Source organism: Schistocerca americana, chromosome 1, assembly GCF_021461395.2.
Source record: "Schistocerca americana isolate TAMUIC-IGC-003095 chromosome 1, iqSchAmer2.1, whole genome shotgun sequence".
Taxonomy (NCBI): domain Eukaryota; kingdom Metazoa; phylum Arthropoda; class Insecta; order Orthoptera; family Acrididae; genus Schistocerca; species Schistocerca americana.
The window spans coordinates 596,020,853-596,040,891 of record NC_060119.1 but is presented as its reverse complement, the minus strand read 5'-3'; the positions used below and the strand labels follow the sequence as shown (position 1 = coordinate 596,040,891).

General features: G+C 38.8%; 1 protein-coding gene across 3 annotated transcripts in view; it reads right to left on the bottom strand.

Moving 5' to 3' along the window:
- The window catches only part of LOC124606851 (helicase domino), a 402,945-nt gene that overhangs the window by 301,754 nt on the left and 81,152 nt on the right, over nt 1–20,039 (bottom strand). For all 3 annotated transcript variants that reach the window (XM_047138941.1, XM_047138934.1, XM_047138951.1), the window contains 3 exons: nt 18,631–18,774; nt 7,459–7,618; nt 129–238 (listed from right to left, as the gene is read on the bottom strand). In XM_047138941.1, the coding sequence (XP_046994897.1) occupies nt 129–238; nt 7,459–7,618; nt 18,631–18,774 (414 nt within the window). The remainder of the gene's footprint in view (nt 1–128; nt 239–7,458; nt 7,619–18,630; nt 18,775–20,039) is intronic.

Genomic DNA, 20,039 nt, shown 5'->3' with positions numbered 1-20,039 from the left:
GTTTGTCATAGCACATACACTACTAAAGAGCAAATTTCACTGCAATCATTGCAACAATTTATATTTTAACATTTAAATTTGTGGCATCCCTCTCCCACAATTTTTTCTTAACTGAAGGAAAACATCACCTTCTCATCTTTCATTTCTGCCTCTTCATCCAGCAATGTCTTCAAACCAATCTCGGTTCCTTCTTCACTACTGCTGGCTGCAGCTTCGTCCTCCGACTGACTCTCCTCACCTAATCACAAGTAAAGAGAGAGTTGTCTGTAAATTTTAAAATCCATTGTTGTGTGAACATTATATTCACTGACGCATGACTGGAATGAGTTGTAAGGTTTAAGCATGCAAAAACCCGAATTTTAAATAGGCAAAAAACAACTGATGCTATGAATATTACATTTCAAAAACATTTGAAAAATAGTTCTATAATGTTACCAGTTATCACAACACTATCAAAAATAGAGAAAATTAAAACAAAGCAATACAAGAAATACGTTTTCCAGCTCCAACAATACATCCAAGTCTCAAAGCATGAAAGGCCCACAAGCTCTATTGAGGCTCACCATAATACTACACTACTGCAATCTTGAGCAAATTTCATATGATGTGCTGGTATAAGAGCTGTAAGTTTTCACACAAAAGGCCCCATAAATATATCATACAAGGGAGAAATTTCCAACAAAATTATAACTGCTAAATATAATTCTAAATTGCACTGTTTCTTTTAAAAATGAGATTTAATTTATCAGATTTAACCCAAAAATCTTTTGCTACGACATAAGCCACATACTGTTTTACCAGAAAATCTCTTTTTGCTATGACATTTCCACTACTACTTTTATTTTTAATTCTAAAACCTTCTTTTAGCAGTTCAACTACTGTATAGAATACAGCTAGAAAATGAATCCTACAAGTTGAACTGGGAAAGACAATTGGCACCAAAACTGTCAGACATGACATTGCCTACACCTAAAAGAGCTGATGCAATTAAAATATCTTGGTGTAGGTCCACCAATGCAAAACAGAATTATTTTGTTGTTGTTTTTATGTACCAAACATGTTTCATGTAGTTGCATCATACTCAATGGACACCTATTTCTTCACTAAATTGCATTTTTATTCCACAAATGCTCCCAAGATGAAATTAAATTTTTTTAACGTAAGTCAAACATACTATTTTTGGATCAATGCGTAAATTCACTTGAGAAAATTATAAAACTGGTGTTGTTGTTATTGTTGAGGTCTCCTGTCCAAAAACTGGTTTGATGCAGCTTCCCATTTTTGTATTTCTTGAGCAAACATCTCCATCTCTGCATAACTGCAACAACCTACACCTGCTCCAGACAGAATTTTATTCGGTTTGATAATGAGGACATTTTTATAATTTTATCAACATGTCTGGCTGTACACTGGAACCCAGGTAGGGGGTGAGCTATTTATCATGTCGGGCTAGATAACATGGACATCTCTGATACTCCCCCCTTCACTGGTAATACTAAAAATTTTACCCCCTAAAGGTAAGCATTGGCCAGCAATTCTGCATTCATAGTTTTACAATATTTTTGGAAAAAAAATCACTTTTCACTAATATATGTGATGTATGTAACACAATGTGTGGTGGCTGTCCTCTTATTTTCTTATTTTACACCATGTGATTTGCAACAACACAACATTTTTTCCCCCTGCTGTGAAAATATATCCTAACTTCCAGTTTTACAATCAGGACAAAAATTTCAGATTGGCACAAATTAAAGATTCTGGACACTTAAAAAGTTGGAGCAGATGTAGGTTGTTGCAGTTATGCAGAGATGGAGATGTTTGCTCAAGAAATACAAATATGGGAAGCTGCATCAAACCAGTTTTTGGACTGGAGACCTCAACAATAACAACAACACCAGTTTTATAATTTTCTCAAGTGAATTTACCCATTGATCCAAAAATAGTATGTTTGACTTACAGGCAAAAAGGAATACAAACGTCTGAAAAATGAGATCGACAGGAAGTGCAAAATGGCTAAGCAGGGATGGCTAGAGGGCAAATGTCAGGATGTAGAGGCTTATCTCATTAGGGGTAAGATAGATACTGCCTACAGGAAAATTAAAGAGACCTTTGGAGAAAGGAGAACCACTTGCATGAACATCAAGAGCTTTGATGGAAACCCAGTTCTAAGCAAAGAAGGGAAAGCCGAAAGGTGGAAGGAGTATATAGAGGGTCTATACAAGGGTGATGTACTTGAGGACAATTTTATGGAAATGGAAGAGGATGTAGATGAAGATGAAATGGGAGATACAATACTGCATGAAGAGTTTGACAGAGCACTGAAAGACCTGAGTCGAAACAAGGCCCCGGGAGTAGACAACATTTCATTAGAACTACTGACAGCCTTGGGAGAGCCAGTCCTGGAGAACACGATGTATGAGACAGACGAAATACCCTCAGACTTCAAGAAGAATATAATAATCCCAATCCTAAAGAAAGCAGGTGTTGACAGATGTGAAAATTACCGAACTATCAGTTTAATAAGTCACAGCTGCAAAATACTAACGCAAATTCTTTACAGACGAATGGAAAAACTGATAGAAGCCGAACTCGGTGAAGGTCAATTTGGATTCCGTAGAAATGTTGGAACACGTGAGGTAATACTGATACTACAACTTATCTTAGAAGAAAGATTAAGGAAAGGCAAACCTACGTTTCTAGCATTTTTAGACTTAGAGAAAGCTTTTGACAATGTTGACTGGAATACTCTCTTTCAAATTCTGAAGGTGGCAGGGGTAAAATACAGGGAGCGAAAGGCTATTTACAATTTGTACAGAAAGCAGATGGCAGTTATAAGAGTCGAGGGACACGAAAGGGAAGCAGTGGTTGGGAAGGGAGTGAGACAGGGTTGTAGCCTATCACCGATGTTATTCGATCTGTATGTGGCTCCAAGAGTCAAGACAGCAGCACTGAGGAGGCTTGCAGAGATACTTTTGTGAATATTGATGTAACACTGAAATTCACAAGCAATTAATCTTTTTATAGTTAAGTCATCTCTTTATAGTCGCATGTCCTTAAAGTACTTCACAAAATCTGTTGATTCTTAACATGAAAACAACAGTGTCCCACAAGGGGTTTCAAAAATGTCACCACATATTTCGCCAGTCGATAATTGTGTGAATTAATGGTGTCTGGTATTGGCTGCAGAGGCACTCCTTCCTTATAGATTTTGGGCAATACATAAAGGTATGGTGTCGCTGCTTCTTCACTGCCTTTGGCAGATATACGTTCTGCAACACATGCACTGTTTTCCTGGTGACTGTCAAGGTTGGATCCTTCTTGAGCTTCCCTTAGGCTGGGTACTGTAGCAGTGTACTAGTTTTATGATGGTAGCCATCAGTGTGTATCAGCACCTTTGCATTCACTTTGTCTGCTGGACAAATCATAGTTTAACTGCTAATGAAAAGCGAAGGTCTCTAAATGAAAGACAGAGTGCATGTTGTAAGTCAAATCTGTTGTTATTCATTCCTCAAACAAAATTTCATATCAGAAAGTACAAATGCACCCACTAAGGATAATAACAACTACAATAAAACATCATCGAGGCATAAAAAGACCATTAAAAGGTAGTTGTATTAAAAATACAAACACAAAGGCACATTCCCACAACTAGAGTACAACTGATTATTAATTATCAATTACTGAAAGCAGTTTCCTGGCCTGATGGAGATGGGAAGGTGAAAGGGGGGGGGGGGGGGGGGGAGGAGGAGGAAAAGATTCAGGAGGCAAGTAGGCGGTAGTGGGATCTTTCAACAGCTCATTCAGCAGCTGAATAACAAAATGAAAGGAGTTCGGGGGGGGGGGGGGGGGGGGGGGGGGGGTTAAAACAGATTAGACATAAAAGGGAGGCAGTTGGGGAGGGAAGAGAGGAAAGGAGAGAAGGTGAAGATGACAAGGGAGTTGGGAGAGGAGAGAGAGAAATGGAGAGAGGTGGAGATCATAGAAACTTGTGCTGGAAGGGACCATCAAAATAGCCCACATAATGAAGCAGCTGTCAACGTCATTAGTGTTTGGTGTACAGCATGTTTGGCAACTAAATGTTCAAGTCTACAGTCTGTCACAGTTTTGGCAGTAGCCATTCATGTGAGTACACATTTTGTTACCTATCATGCCCAAATAGAATGTTGCACAGTCATTGCAGCACAGCTGATATATTGCACGACTGTTTTCACACACGCCCATGCCATTGACTGGGAAAGAAATGCTTGTGACTGGACTGCAGTAACAAAGCTTTACATATATAATTGACCTCCGAAAATGAAAGAATTGTGGGTCAGGATGTTGCTGACTAGGAGGATTTGGAAAGAGATGGTGGGCTTCGTACCAGAAGGACATTAGGAAAGACACTGTTCTATGGCCACAAGACCATGGGTATGGGAGATGTTGATGTACAAGGACACCAAACCAACAAGGAGTGTAATGGCAACTGGATACAAACTACAGGGTGGTGGTGATGGAAGTGAGCAGTGTCGTGAATGTATGATGGGAGGTTGCGGACAACAGTTTGCAGGTTTTGGTGAAAAAAGGAAGATGTTTGTTCTGTGTGAGCATTGTTCCCAGCCTTGTGGGATGGTATCAGGATCATGATTGTAAGATCTGTATGGAGAGGTATTGCACAATTGGTGGACACCTTGGGCCACATAGTCTCTTCGATTCACGAGCGCTGTGGTGAAGTCATTGTCCGTGGAAAGGATGATAAGATCTGGATTGGTTTTCAGGTTACAGATAGCTGTGTGTTCCATAGGAGCTACGCTTGACTCACTAGGGAGGGATTTAGGAAAGGAAGATAAGGTCAGGTGCAAGTGACGAATTCGGGAAAGATTACCAGGGAACGAATATTTGGAAGGGTTGGAAGATTATGGTTGGAGAGTGGTTAGAAAACCTACTCCCAAATCTGCTTTGCCTTATCCTTCCAACACAACAATCCACCTTTCTAGATTTCAATTCCAATATCTCAGATGGTTCCTTTAAATATGTCTGTTCATATAAATTGCACCAACCATCGTTGGTACCTCTAATTTTATGGCTATCAGCCATTCCATGTCAAAAAGTCTTTTCCTTACAGATCTGCACCTGTGGACTTCACATCTGCAGTGGAAAGCTTGAGTTGTTGAAATACACCAACTGCCATCCATCCAACTTACAGAATATCTTTGTTCATTCCTATTCCAATAATGCTCACTACCTGGCAGCCCATGGGTCATTCCCTTGTGCTCAGCCCTGGTGCAAGACTTGCCCCACATTTCCACCCACCACCTTTTGCAGCAAACCAGCCACAGGAGCACGTGTGACAGCAGACATGTTATACATGAGCTATGCTGCAATTACTGTGCAGCATTTTGTGGGCGCAAGTAACCAACTGTCTACTTGCATGACTGGCCAATACTAAACTGTGGCAAACCGCAAACTTGACCATTCATGTATTGTGCCCCCACAATTCAAGTGCTTCAACAGCTGATTAATTACATGGCTCATCTGGATGGTCCCTTGCAGCACGAGTTTCTCGTAACTAGACAAGCAGGGATTGTCTCCCCAGCATAGCCCGCATACTTGCAATAACCCTGGCCTCAACCTCCACTAACCCGTGCTCACATCAGTCTGTTACAGGCGAGTGGTTGCCTCTTCCTATTTTATGTACTGTTCCATTCAAGGATTTTCCATTATTATAAAAAGAGAACTTTATTTTGTAAAGGAAGATGTCTACCAAATTATTATAATGACATCAAAAATAAAGAATGACAACAACTCATCTATAACTGATTGGCACATAGTGCAGTGATGTATGTAACATCACAGAGTTTTTGCTAGCTTCTGAATTCTACAGAGTTCACCAGAAAAATGTATACATTCTTTGTCAGGCTCTATCGAGACACTGATATTGTTGTTCAATTTGAGTTATGAGTGTGTTGTACTATGGTCTTTGGCTAAACAGATGTTAGAAATTTCATCTCGGTATTGAGAAGATGGCTGGAGTAAGATTGACATTTGAGTAACTAAAATTGTTTGTGAAGTGATTTCTCAAGTTTGATAACGCCATTAAAGTGCAACATCAGTAGAGGCTGGAGTTTTAAACAGAACTGCCAACCTGCCTAACAATTAAATGCACCATTGCCAAATTTGAATTGCAGGAACAATTTATGATATTCACAAAGGAATATCAGGAAAACTGTGTACAGATACAAGTCCTGCTTCATCAGCTCTAGTGTTGGAAACGTTTGTTACTTCTCCTCAGAAGCCTGCTACGCAATGTGCACGTGAAGTGGGGGTTAGCAGTACAAGTGCACAAAGAACTCCAAAAGCTGCAAAGTGGAAAGTTTACATTCCACAATTACTGCTCGTGATTAATGACAACGATGCTGATCGCTGAATGCAATTTTGCGAATGGTATCAGCAAATGGTAACTGGCGCCAAACAATTTGTGACAAAGGTAGTGTGGAATGACAAGGAACAGTTTATATGTAATGGAACCATCAATTGGTGTAACAGTGTGTACTGGGCACCGGAAAATTCACATGTTTATGTGGATAAAGCAGTCAATCTACCAAGGGTTCATGTGTGGTGTGGACTGTCATCTAAGGGCTTAGTAGGACCCTTTTTCTTTGATGCGACTGTCAATGCAGAAGTGTACCTGGAAATGTTATGCACGTCAATTTTGCCAGGTATATGTGCCTTTATTGAGCTGATGAAGAGGTCTTCAACCAAAGGTATGTGAGCCACCACACTACCACCTAGCTGTAAGAGCTTTTCTGGATGACAATTTTCCGGGGCATTGGATTGGACGAAAAGGGCCCATTGAGTTCCCTCCACAATCGCCACCTACGGAGTTTTACTTGTGGGCAATTGTGAAAGATAACGTCTATTAACATAAGCCATGCGTGCTGGAGGAGCTTCACCAGGAGATTACAGTGACATGTGCAGCAATCTCCACTGTAACACTGACTGACATAGTTGCAGTGACTGCTCGTCATTCTGTTATGTGTATAGCCGGGAACGATGAAGATTTAAAGTAACCGTGTGCTAAACTGGAGGTTGTACAACATGTATGATCAATTAATAAATGTAAAATAAACACATATGTAATACTTTTCGTTCCTTAAGTGTGTATACATTTTTCTGGTGGACTCTGTATTTTTCAGCCCAAGCTCTTGTACATATCTATACAGCCACTCCAAACACACTTCCATCCTCGAATATCTGGATTTTAAAATAACTGTAATAAACTGAATTCATAGTTATGATAAAACATATCTACAGACTGCCATCAATGCAACATGTGACATGTTTCTATTGGCTGCTCTTTTCTGTGTGAAATGTGAATCCATTGTGCTTAATAATAATCATCTTAATAATAACACTTCGAAAGAATAAACATCATTCTCCCTTAGTGAAATTACCACTATCACATAAACAGAAACCTACCATTGTCATCATCATTATCGACATCATCGTTGTCATCTTCATCATCTTCTTCTGTGTCTACTTCTGACATTTCATTGACTTCCATTTCCACAGTATCATCCGCTGACAGTGAACCTTTGTATTTGGCCAGGAGATCTTCAATGCTCAATTCACTCTCTGCCTGTTTTGAGAACACAGTGACAAGTTAAGCAATGGAAATGTAAGACACAGAATCACATATAAACTGCATGGTAACACATATGTAAACCTATGAGTTACAAAAGCCATAAACAAATGAAGGCTATAGATGGATAGGAAGGAAGGAAAAAAATGAGAAAATATACTAACCCTAATTTCAGATTTTATTTTTTTAGAAGAGTCTGTAAGAAAATCTAGTTTTTCATTTTGGGTGCAGCAGCCATAAATTTATGGAAGGATGATTTCATTTGCCATCCTGGCTGTTATAAAATCACCATGAACAGCTGACTTCAGTTGTTTGCCATTTTCAAGTGCATACTTCATACTTGTAAATTTACGCCATCACACCATGTGTGTGGTATGAGCACTTAAAGAGATTGGAAAACAAGAGAATTCCCAAGAAGATACATGAAATGGAAATGCACAGGAAATGACCATGAGGGAGGCAAAGGGGCAAATGGCTGAAAGGTGCGGAGCAGTGTGTTGAAAAAAGAAGCAAGGACTGGAGCACAATGAACACTGGAAGATGTTGGGAAAACAGGACTAGGCAAAGCTTATGTTCCAAACAGAGCCTGCCTGGGGCTGGAAATTGTTCAACATGACTATGATGACCCCATGTGGTTGTATACAAATATACATCTGTAATTTTAATAAGAACCACTGTTATAGTAAACACGAGCAAGAACAACATTCTATATTTGTTGACAGTTTAAAATAACATTACTTTTGCAGCAGCACACATACATAAACATGAAAAAGTCATATGACACAAAACCTTGTCCTACGTTTGTGCAATATGAGTCTATATGTTTGTATACATATGTCAGTAATGTTATTTTAAAGCACTGACAAATACTTTTTGCTGTTCTGATTTGTGTTTACTACAAAGCAATTACATATTAAAATACAAATGTACATTTGTATAATCCCACAAGTGTAAATTTACGAGTATAGGAATATGCACTTAGACGAAGACCTGAGTGGAGCAGTGTGGGCAGCACTTAATGCTGTTTCCTCCTCAGCATGCAACACAAACCTATTTGACACTGACGAGATCTAGTTGCAAGTGTTTTGGGAGATACAGGTAACTGACAGTAACAGCAGACAGCAGACAGCAGACAGCAGACAGCAGACAGCAGCATGAGAGTGCAACACAAACCACTTTGTGTTTCTCAAGCACGCAGCAAGAAGCGAGCCATGTCCTTTGAAGAAATTATCACAGCACTACAAGAAGAACTCGAAATTTGGCAATCTAGTCCTTCTCAGTAGAAAAATAGGTTGATTGGAAGGAATATGTGAAGTGAAACAGCAATGAAGCTTAATATTGACGGCAAGTACATATTTTTACTGTGTCATTTAATTCTGACAAAAGTAGTTTACAAACATGTCTCACACATTGCTTGCTGCTACTCACATTACATACAATTGTTTCAATTCATCTACATCTACATCATACCTCGCAAGCCACCTGCTGGCGTGTGGTGGAGGATACTTTCGGTACCACTATTTAATACCTCAAACCCTGTTCCACTCGTGAATAGTGCGTGGGACACTCTTCCCGCTCCCCCCTCTGCCTTTCTCTTTCCCCTTTCCTAAGTCTTGAGGAAGGCAAATCCAAGAAGTGACCATTTCTGGTGTTGTGTACATGCACCTCAAATCTCAAGCCAAATTTTTTCAGATCTTCTCTGGCGTACATCAAACATATATAGGCTAAGTAATGTCATTATGCCGAGACATTTAAAGCGGTTTCTGCAGGACTCCCTCTGACATAATCCTTCTAAACACCTGATTGTCATCTTCTGCCATCTGAAAACACATTTAGCTCCTGGGGAATTACCCCAGACTGACATTCCCTACTGCGGGTAAGAATGGAAGAAAGCAAACTATGACTGGAGCAAACAGCCGCAGTCTCATCTTATCCTCATCTATGTTCATAAAACAACGGTCCTTTACAGTTCTCTTCATTTCTGGAAACAGAAAAAATGTGACATGGGGTCATATCTGGAGAATATGGAGGCTGGGTCATCATTACAGCATTGTTTCTCACAAAAAAATTCATGGACAAGAATTGAAGTGTGATTAGGTGCATTAGTGTGGTGCAAAAGCCGTGAATTAAGATGCTGCAAATCCTAGCATTTTTTCAGACTGACTCCTGCAAACAACCTTGAACTTCTAGGTAGTACTCCTTATTGATTGTTTGACCTTTTGGCAAGAAATCATGACGCACTGTCCCATTAAAATTGAAGAAAACGGTGAGCATAACGTTCAAATTCGAACACACTTTGATCTTGATGTTTCAGAAACCTCCTCTGGGATGACTGAGTCTTAGTTTTTATGTCATATCCAAACACCCATGTTTCATCACCTGTTACGAAACATTTCAGTAGTTCTGCATCATCGTGACTCCTGAGCAATTAGCATTCGCTACAGTTTTTGCTCAACATTCAACATCTTTGATACAACTTTTGCTACCATACATTTCATATGCAAAAAAGATTTTGTGTCACGAGTCAACTGATATGCCATCATTGTTAGCAATTTCTCTGATTCTGATCCAGTGCAGATTCATAATTATTTCTTTCACTTTTTCCATATTTTCATCAGTAGTTGATGTGCTGGGGCAGAATCCTCGTCATCTTCAACAAAATCAAACAAAGGGAACTCCAGGTAGGAATATCAACAATGTAACCAAAGGATAGATTCCTCATTCCTCATACCACTCACAAATTCCTGTTTTACTAACAGCAGACTAACCAAAAGCAATATTCAACATTTCTTAAACTTTGCAACATTTTATTCCATTGTCTCGGCAAAATTAAATGCAAATTCCCTGATCTATTTCTGCAACAAATCATTAATCACCACTCATAAGGAAACACATGGAACTTTCTTGACAACTGACAGCAGATTAAACATCCAATATGATTGCCACTGCACTGAAACGTTTCACACAAGTTTACCAACACAAGAATGAAAAATCGTGCACATCAGACTAATACTACCCACAAAATTACAAAATTCCCAACACAGTTTGTATGTACCTTGTATGTGTTAGTTTTGACCGTAAAGGACAAAGGCAAAAATTAATAAGAATGGAGAAAAGGAGAGTACACACAAACTCCACCTGGGATGAGAACAACTAATGAAGAGTGGAAAAAAAATTGTTGAAGGGCTGTATTTGTACTCTGTTATTGTTTGTATGTTTGGAGATAAGATGAATACAGTATGAAAAATCGGTCAAGCCACTAGTATCTGTAATGCTATCACATGCTGTGACCATTTCGAATATGAAACAATTCAAACATTTCACTCGACTTTGCTATCTTCATATGTCAGTAAATGCAGTGATTTGCTAATCACACATTTTCAGCTTTCTCACGTATCACTAAAATCTCAAGCTGTGTTAAAGATTATTCAAGTTGTTGTTGTTGTTGTTGTTGTTGTTGTTGTTGTGGTCTTCAGTCCTGAGACTGGTTTGATGCAGCTCTCCATGCTACTCTATCCTGTGCAAGCTTCTTCATCTCCCAGTACCTAGTGCACCCTACATCCTTCTGAATCTGCTTAGTGTATTCATCTCTTGGTCTCCCTCTATGATTTTTACCCTCCACACTGTCCCCCAATACTAAATTGGTGATCCCTACATGTCTCATAACATGTCCTACCAACCGATCCCTTCTTCTAGTCAAGTTGTGCCACAAGCTCCTCTTCTCCCCAATTCTATTCAATACCTCCTCATTAGTTATGTGATCTACCCGTCTAATCTTCAGCATTCTTCTGTAGCACCACATTTCTAAAGCTTCTATTCTCTTCTTGTCTAAGCTATTTATCGTCCACGTTTCACTCCCATACATGGCTACACTCCATACAAACACTTTCAGAAACGACTTCCTGACATTTAAATCTGTACTCGATGTTAACAAATTTTTCTTCTTCAGAAACGCTTTCCTTGCCATTGCCAGTCTACATTTTATATCCTCTCTACTTCGACCATCATCAGTTATTTTGCTCCCCAAATAGCAAAACTCCTTTACTACTTTATGTGTCTCATTTCCTAATCTACAATGTCATAGGCAAACCTCAGAGTTTTTATTTCTTCTCCAAGGATTTTAATACCTACTCCGAACTTTTCTTTTGTTTCCTTCATTGCTTGCTCAATATACAGATTGAATAACATCGGGGATAGGCTACAACCCTGTCTCACTCCCTTCCCAACCACTGCTTCCCTTTCGTGTCCCTCGACTCTTATAACTGCCATCTGCTTTCTGTACAAATTGTAAATAGCCTTTCGCTCCCTGTATTTTACCCCTGCCACCTTCAGAATTTGAAAGAGAGTATTCCAGTCAACATCGTCAAAAGCTTTCTCTAAGTCTAAAAATGCTAGAAACGTAGGTTTGCCTTTCCTTAATCTTTCTTCTAAGATAAGTTGTAGTATCAGTATTACCTCACGTGTTCCAACATTTCTACGGAATCCAAATTGACCTTCCCCGAGGTCGGCTTCTATCAGTTTTTCCATTCGTCTGTAAAGAATTCAAGTAGCAACAATAAAAGTATCTGAATATCAGAATAACTGATTGCCAAGGTGGCAGTGACATTAAATAAGAGTGCTCCCCCCCCCCCCCCGCCCCCCCCCCCCCCCCCGACCTGTTCCTGTTGTATAAATTATGTAGTATGAATAAATATATTTTGAGTTGAGTTCGTTTTTTTCTGTTTTGACATTGCTGGAGCACAAATGGACCATAGCTTTTGATAAATAACTAAATAAAAAGTAAGTAGGTTTCAGTGTTATTTCTTGAATCATAAGCAAACTGACTATTCTCAGCAAATCAACAAACTGAGCAGAAGAAAGATGGTTTCTGCACTTCTGTAATGAAGTAATTGTGACTCAATATTGGTAACTGTTCAAACTTCATCGTGTTGCTGTGTCAACTTGAATCTGTAAGGATGACTGACAACATGTATATCTGAAAGCTTACTGCAAAGAGAAAGTACCACAGATTCATATGAATAAGTTACACGTTGATACGACTGTATAACTGATTCATCTAAATGTGAAAGACTACAAATGTCTGCCACACAGGATTCAAGCTAGTGAAGAAGCTTGTGTTAATATCTGCAGTTACTTAAATCCATAGGCCACACAGTAACAACAATTTCTTAATCTAATTCCCTCAGCATCACCTAATTTAGTTTGACTACATTCCATTATCTTGTTTCACTTTAATTGGTGTCCTCCTTAAAGTCTCTTTTCAAGCAACTATATATTCCATTCAACTGCTCTTCGAAATCATCTGCTGTCTCTGACAGAATTACAATATCAGCAACGAACCTCAAAGTTCTTATTTCTTCTCTCTGAACCTGCATTCCATTTCCATATTTCTTCGCGGCTTCCTTTACTCCTTGCTCAACATACTGATTGAGTTACATTGGGGATAGGCTACAACCCTGTCTCATTCCTTTCTCAACCATCACTTGCTTTCATGACCCGCAGTTCTCAACAACTGTGATCTGATTTCTGTACAAATTGTAGACAAGCTTTTTCTCCCTGTATTTTATCCTTGTTATTTTCCTCTCTAAAGTACTAGAGGGACTACAAAATGCCGTTAAGGTCCTAGACCCGATGAAGGGAAACTCCTGATCTACACCTCCACGCAAGAGAGAGTGGGCAACGTCACTTCATGTGATGGCTAACGTAGACAGGGACCGCGGGATGACTGAGATAAGTCATCACCCCAGCATTTGCTGGACAGGGCACCCTCTTGCCCTGGAAATGAGAAATCATTTCCAAAAGCAGAAGAACCAGCTAATGGTCAACGACATAGGATGTGGAAGGCAACAGGAAACCACCATATTAAAGAACTATGGTTATCCCAAGCATCAGAAGTAAACCATGTCAGTATCTTCTGTAAAATTTTCTGGAAATAAAATAGTCCCCCAATCGGATCTCTGGGTGGGGACTGCAAAAGATATAGACAACGTGAAGGAAAAGAATCCCAATTTTAACATAGCCACTTGGAATGTGAGAACACTGCTTCAGTGTAGCAAGCTATAAAATGTAAAACTTGAAATGGAACGACTGGAAATCGATATCCTAGGCATATCGGAGATGAGATGGCCCCAACCAGTTGATTTCTGGTCTGGAGAATACGGAGTCATTCACACTGGAACTGACCAAGATAGACCAGGAATGAGAGGAGTTGGAATAATTGAGGAAAATCTATTGCTCATGTGTCAAGGGATATGTGCAATATAGCTCTCGAACAATACTAGTCAGACTTGAAACTAAACCAAAGGACACTGTGATAATACAAATATACATGCCAGTATCCAAAGAAGAAGATGTAGTCATTGACAAAATATATGAAGAAATAAGTAATGTGATGAGAAATGTTAAGGGAGATGAAAACCTGATTGCAATGGGGGACTGGAACGTGATTGTGGGTGAAGAACCGGAGGAAGGAATTTTTGGGAAATTTGGACTTGGAAGAAGAAATGAAAGAGGAGATTGACTTGTCGAGTTCTGCTCGAGGAACCAATTAGTTGTTGCAAACACACTTTTCCAACATCACAAACAGAGAAGATACACATGGAAGGCCCCTGGAGACCTGAGGAGACAACAGATTGATTATATTCTAGTGAAAGCACATTTTAGGAACCAGATAAAAGACTGCAGGAGCTATCCATCTGCAGACATAGGCAGTGATCATAACCTGGTCGTAATGAAAAGTTCACTGGGATTCAAATGTTTGAAGAAGAAGCCAGTGAAACTTAAATGGGAACTAGAACTATGCCGGAACACCTCTTTCAGAGGAAGTAATAGGAAGAGAAGAGCAAGTAGATGAAGATGACAAGGGAGATGGCACTCAGCAAGAAGAATTTGACAGAGCTCTAAAAGAACCACGGGACAACAAAGCAACGGGTATTGATGACATCCCTGGAGAACTAAAAAAGAATGCTGGTGACAGTATGAAAATGATGCTGCTTAAACTTATTAGGTCCATCTATAACACAGGAGAGATGCTGACAGACTTCCAGAAATGTATCAATGTTCCTATACCAAAGAAGGCAGCAGCTACAAAATGCGAACAGTACCAAACGCTAAGTCTAATATCACATGCATAAAAAAGTCTCATAAAAACAGTTCTGAAGAGAAGGTGGAGCATATGCTGAGTGAAGATCAGTTTGGTTTCAGAAGGGGATTGAGAACAAGAGAGGCGATTCTGGCACTGAGACTCGTTATTGAAAAGCAATTACAGAAAAATAAACCAACTTATATTGCCTTTGTAGACATGGAAAAGGCATTTGATAACGTTATCTGGAAAGAGATGTTCAGAGTGCTGAGGAAAATTGGAATAAAGTACAAAGACATCCGTGTGATACTCAGTTTCTATCAGAATGAGGTGGCAGTGATTAGGAACTGTCACCATGAACAAGAAGTAAATATTAGAAAAGCGGTAAGACAAGGATGTGCTCTCTTTCCTCTTATATTCAATGCTTACATCCAGGAAGCTATAGACCAAGTTCGAGAAACTACTGAGGTGGGGATCAAAATTAAGGGGAGTCGTACCGCCCTATCACGACAATGTTCTCTCAGGAACTGTTGAGTACATAAATGTGGTGTTTTTATCACATGTTCTCCCAAGTTTTGTGACTATTGCTCTACAATCACTTTAAAATAACAACTGGAAAAAAGTTATGATTTTTTCCCTAAACATATAATTTTTTGGTGTAAATTTTCACAATTTTTCTATTGGCAGCATCTATGTTTCCACTAATCATGTATGCTTCTATAACCTTGCCTTTCTCATCCAGCCAATCCTTCTTTCCTACTTTGGATTTCACATTAATTTCGTTTTTTTCAGACTTCTTTATTTCCTTTTTCCTTTTGATTTTCTACCTTTTTACACTTTCTCCTTTTGTCAGTCAGATTTAATAAGGTGCATGTTATCCAAGTATTTCTACTAGGCCTAGTCTTTTTGCCTATTTGATCCTCCGCTGATTCCTGTATCTCATCTCTCAAAGCTATCCATTCAATTTCCTACCATATTCCTTCTCCTTCTTCCAGTCAGTCGATTGTTGCAGTATGCTCCCTTGGAAACATTTAACCTGTATTTTGCGCAAAATTTGACATACAAATTTAAAATGTTATGCTACATGAGTGAAGACAAGCCTTATTGCTTTGAAAGTTACTGTTAAAAAAGTACTGATTGGGGAACTTTTTGACTGGAATTTCTGTTTTAGAAAAATCTTCAACAGTTTTTTCTTTCCGAAATGGCATTTTTTCCTTATTTGGGCTGTATTTAAGCTTTCAACTAATCACCTTTCTGTTGAGAAGCACATTTTCCCATCAGTGAACTAGTAATGTCTCCAGTTTAAGGTATTTCTGGACATTCTACCTCTTTTCCCTCACAATCTGACAATTAAAAATGTGAAAATATTAATTTGACCTTTTGTGACACATACTTGACAACACTACTGATAGATCCAACCAGGTACTTAACATAGAAGTAGAACTGAAAATAGCTATTCGCACATTATGGGAAGAATTTAAATGCAGTCGAAATACAGTTGACTGACTTTGTTTTTCGGTCACTGTAGTGCAGAGTGCACACACTATAAAGTGGAAATCAGTCACAACAGTAAGCACACTAAAATTGTGAGTGTCATAAGGAGAAGAATGGTGCATGAAAACAAGCTCTGCCTCCCTCTCACACCCATCTTCTGTAAAAGTAGAACTGACATAATGTTACCAGGATTGCTGACAGCTTCTGGTGTAATGAGAGTCTTAATCGAAACCTGTGATGGACCAATGTTAAGTCTTTTCAATAATTTCAAAACAAGAAAAGAAAGCAACAGGCAGTGTACAGCATAAAGCATTTGGGAACAGCTACCACACAACTACCTGTTGAGGCTGGTGCAGTACTGTAAACCATGGTAGTTCACACCTGACATCTAGCAGTATCTGACACAACCCACAGCTCAAAAAACCCATCGCCTAAAACTGGCACACTAAAACTGTCCACATTATACAAACGTTTGAGCTGTAGCAGACAAACAAGCATATGCTTTTCTTTGTTCTAAGATGATAGGTCCCATAGGTGGGTACTACAGTGAATTTCGCAACATGTATTTTATACAGGCCATTCAACTGCCCACAGGTGTCAAGGCACCTGAGCATCAAGCGCACTGATACATTGTTGTGTACATGCACTTTTCATTTCACAAACACTTTCTTAGGCACATTATCTTTCCTCACTGGGCTTAACCAGGCAACGTGCAATATCAATAATGGAAAATTGCTTACATTTTTGATATTTACATGCAGAAAATAAAGCTCATTCAAGCTACCTAAGGTAAAATAGTTCATCTGGATACAATTTGCTATGAACAGTCTCTATTACGTATTTTTTCATTTTGAGGCAGAAATAGCATTTATTGTGAAAGGTGAATTTTTCAGGTCCCTACCAATAAATTATGAACTGAATCCACATCTGCCTCTGGAAATCTGGTTCTGAAATCATTGTCTTACCATGTTTTGAAATCAATGTCTTACATTATATACTGAAGAGTAAAAGAAATTGGTACAGCTCCCCAATATCGTGTATTACAACTAGTGCTCATCATCTTAAATTTGTTAGCAGTTTTTAGACTCACAAGGGAACCTCCCCATCGCACCCCCCTCAGATTTAGTTATAAGTTGGCATAGTGGATAGGCCTTGAAAAATGGAACACAGATCAATCGAGAAAACAGGAAGAAGTTGTGTGGAAGTATGAAAAAAAATAAGCAAAATAAACAAACTGAGTAGTCCATGCGCGACATAGGCAACATCAAGGAGAGCGTAAGCTAAGGAGCGCCGTGGTCAGCGTGAGCGGCTGGGGAACAAGAGGTCCTTGGTTCAAGTCTTCCCTTGAGTGAAAAGTTTAATTTTTTATTTTCAGGCAATTATTATCTGTCCATCCGTTATGTTTTCATCACTTTTTTGGGAGTGATTATCACGTCCACAAGAAAACCTAAATCGGGCAAGGTAGAAGAATCTTTTTACCCATTGGCCAAGTGTACAAGTTAGATGGGTCAACAACATATCCTGTCATGTTACGCACATGCCGTCACCAGTGTCGTATAGAATATATCAGACGTTTTTTCCTGTGGAGGAATCGGTTGACCTATGACCTTGTGATCAGACACTAAACTTATTACAGTGAATAGACACGTCAATGAACGAGCGGACAGATCATAACTTTGCAAAGATAAAAAAAGTAAACTTTTCACTCAAGGGAGGACTTGAACCAAGGACCTCTTGTTCCGCAGCCGCTCACGCTAACCATGGGAATAAGGCACTCCTTAGCTCAGATTGTCCTTGATGTTGCCTATCTGGCACATGGACTACTCAGTTTGTATATTTTGCTTATTTTTTTCATAGTTCCATACAACTTCTTCCTGTTTTCTCGATTGATCTGTGTTCCATTTTTCAAGGTCTATCCAGTATGCCAACTTATAACTAAATCTGAGGGGGGTGCGATGGGGAGGTTCCCTTGTCAGTCACTTTTTGAGGCAGAGTCTCTAAGTGATACAATAGGCCAACAAATAAATGAATAAATCACGATAAAATGAGTGTTTGTCTTCATGTTACTTGCCCCTGGGAGAGAATGAAAATGAGAGTCTTTTAAACAGGTAATCACATCACATCATTACAAAACTAAATGGTATGACAGACTACAGTTTTTAAAGGAATATGAGAGGTTATATCAACTTTGCCATCTGCCTTGGCTGAAACGAAAACTATGTACATTATGTTAGATGAGGAGGTAACTGTTTAAAGTACACATTCCAATACATACTTTCAAACACAACTTAGGTGCTTGTAAGAACACAGTTTATAATATACAGAGCTACCACATCAGATGCACTGTCACTATATTTCTTTTATAACTGCAGGCTTTGGGAAATGAAAGTGGGATAAAATGTCATACCATCACTGTAATGAAGTACAGGCTTACTTGTAATTCAGCTAACTCTTTTTTATGGTCAACATTTCCTTCAGTCGCTTCTTGTTCTTGAATTGTCTCTTCATCATCCGTTGATTCTTTATCTGATTCAATAATGAATTCATCATCATCTGCTTTTTCAGAATCTGTTTCATCCTATAAAAGAAAACCAGATTAACGGTCCTGTCTTTGTGTAACTGCTATAATTCTTATTTAAAAATTTAGGTCAAAGCAGAAGAAGTTTTTCAAAGTATTGAGTGGCTCATAATTACTAAATTTCTTATTACATGGTGAGAGGGATGGAGAAAGGGAAGGAAGAAGTGAAAAGGTAGGAAGGGGAAGGATTGGTTGGGATAAAGGAGTGGAGAAAGAGGCAGGAAGAGGTCAAGAGGTAGGGAGGGAAGGAGGGAGGAAGGGAGAAGCTTCCAAGGTGACAGCAGAATATTTAAAGTTTAAGTTAGTGTTGGGTAAAGTGCATGCTGATATGTTTCACAAAATAGCACTATTAATTACAGTGAATTTAAGCAACACTAGACAATAAAACTCTCTTGAGCCCCAGCAACATTTACTACATTGGGAAAGCCTTAAGGGTTCAATACACTTTCAGTCAGCTATCAAAAATGTTTTAAAGTCACTCTAACAGAATTGTTGCACTTAGATATTTCATAAACAATTAAGTCCTAACAATTTTCATTGCACAGCATAATTACTCAATTTCCAAATCACACAGTTCCTTTGATATCACCACTCTCAAAATGAGATCGGCAGCATAACAAATATTCCACCTTGGGTAAAGATTTTCTAATGCTATATTTACATAGTGGGTGTTTGTTGTAAGTGAGCATTGTCTTTAGTACCCTGAATGTAGGTAGTAGGGAAATGATACTGTAATTGGACAAGTTGCTTCAAAAGCATATACTGTATTCCTATCAAACGTCTGGACTGAACATTTTTGTCTTCTTAGAGACTGATGCCACTGTCTCCTTATTGATGTCCTGTGTTTCTCACAGTTCTTATCTTTCCATTTTCCTCTTAGCGTTTGATAAACATAAAACACTGGCAAGATACACACATTATAAAATATCAAAAGGGAGAATTCTACGGAGTGTCTCAAAAAAAGTTTATATTTGTTGTATTGAAATAAAATTAGATTCAAATCTATCGACAAAATCTTTATTTATTTTTGAAATATACAGTTTAGGAATTTACTTCTTAAAAATAATGTCATTTAAATGCAATCCAGCATGCCTATGGCACTTGTGTAAACGGTGAGCAAAATGTTGCATGACTGCTCAAATGTACACGTGGGGATGGCTGCCACTTCACTATGGACATTTTCTTTCAAGTGCTCCAGAGAAGTCAGATTATTGACATACAGTTTAGATTTGACATATCCTCACACGAAAACATCCTTGAGATTC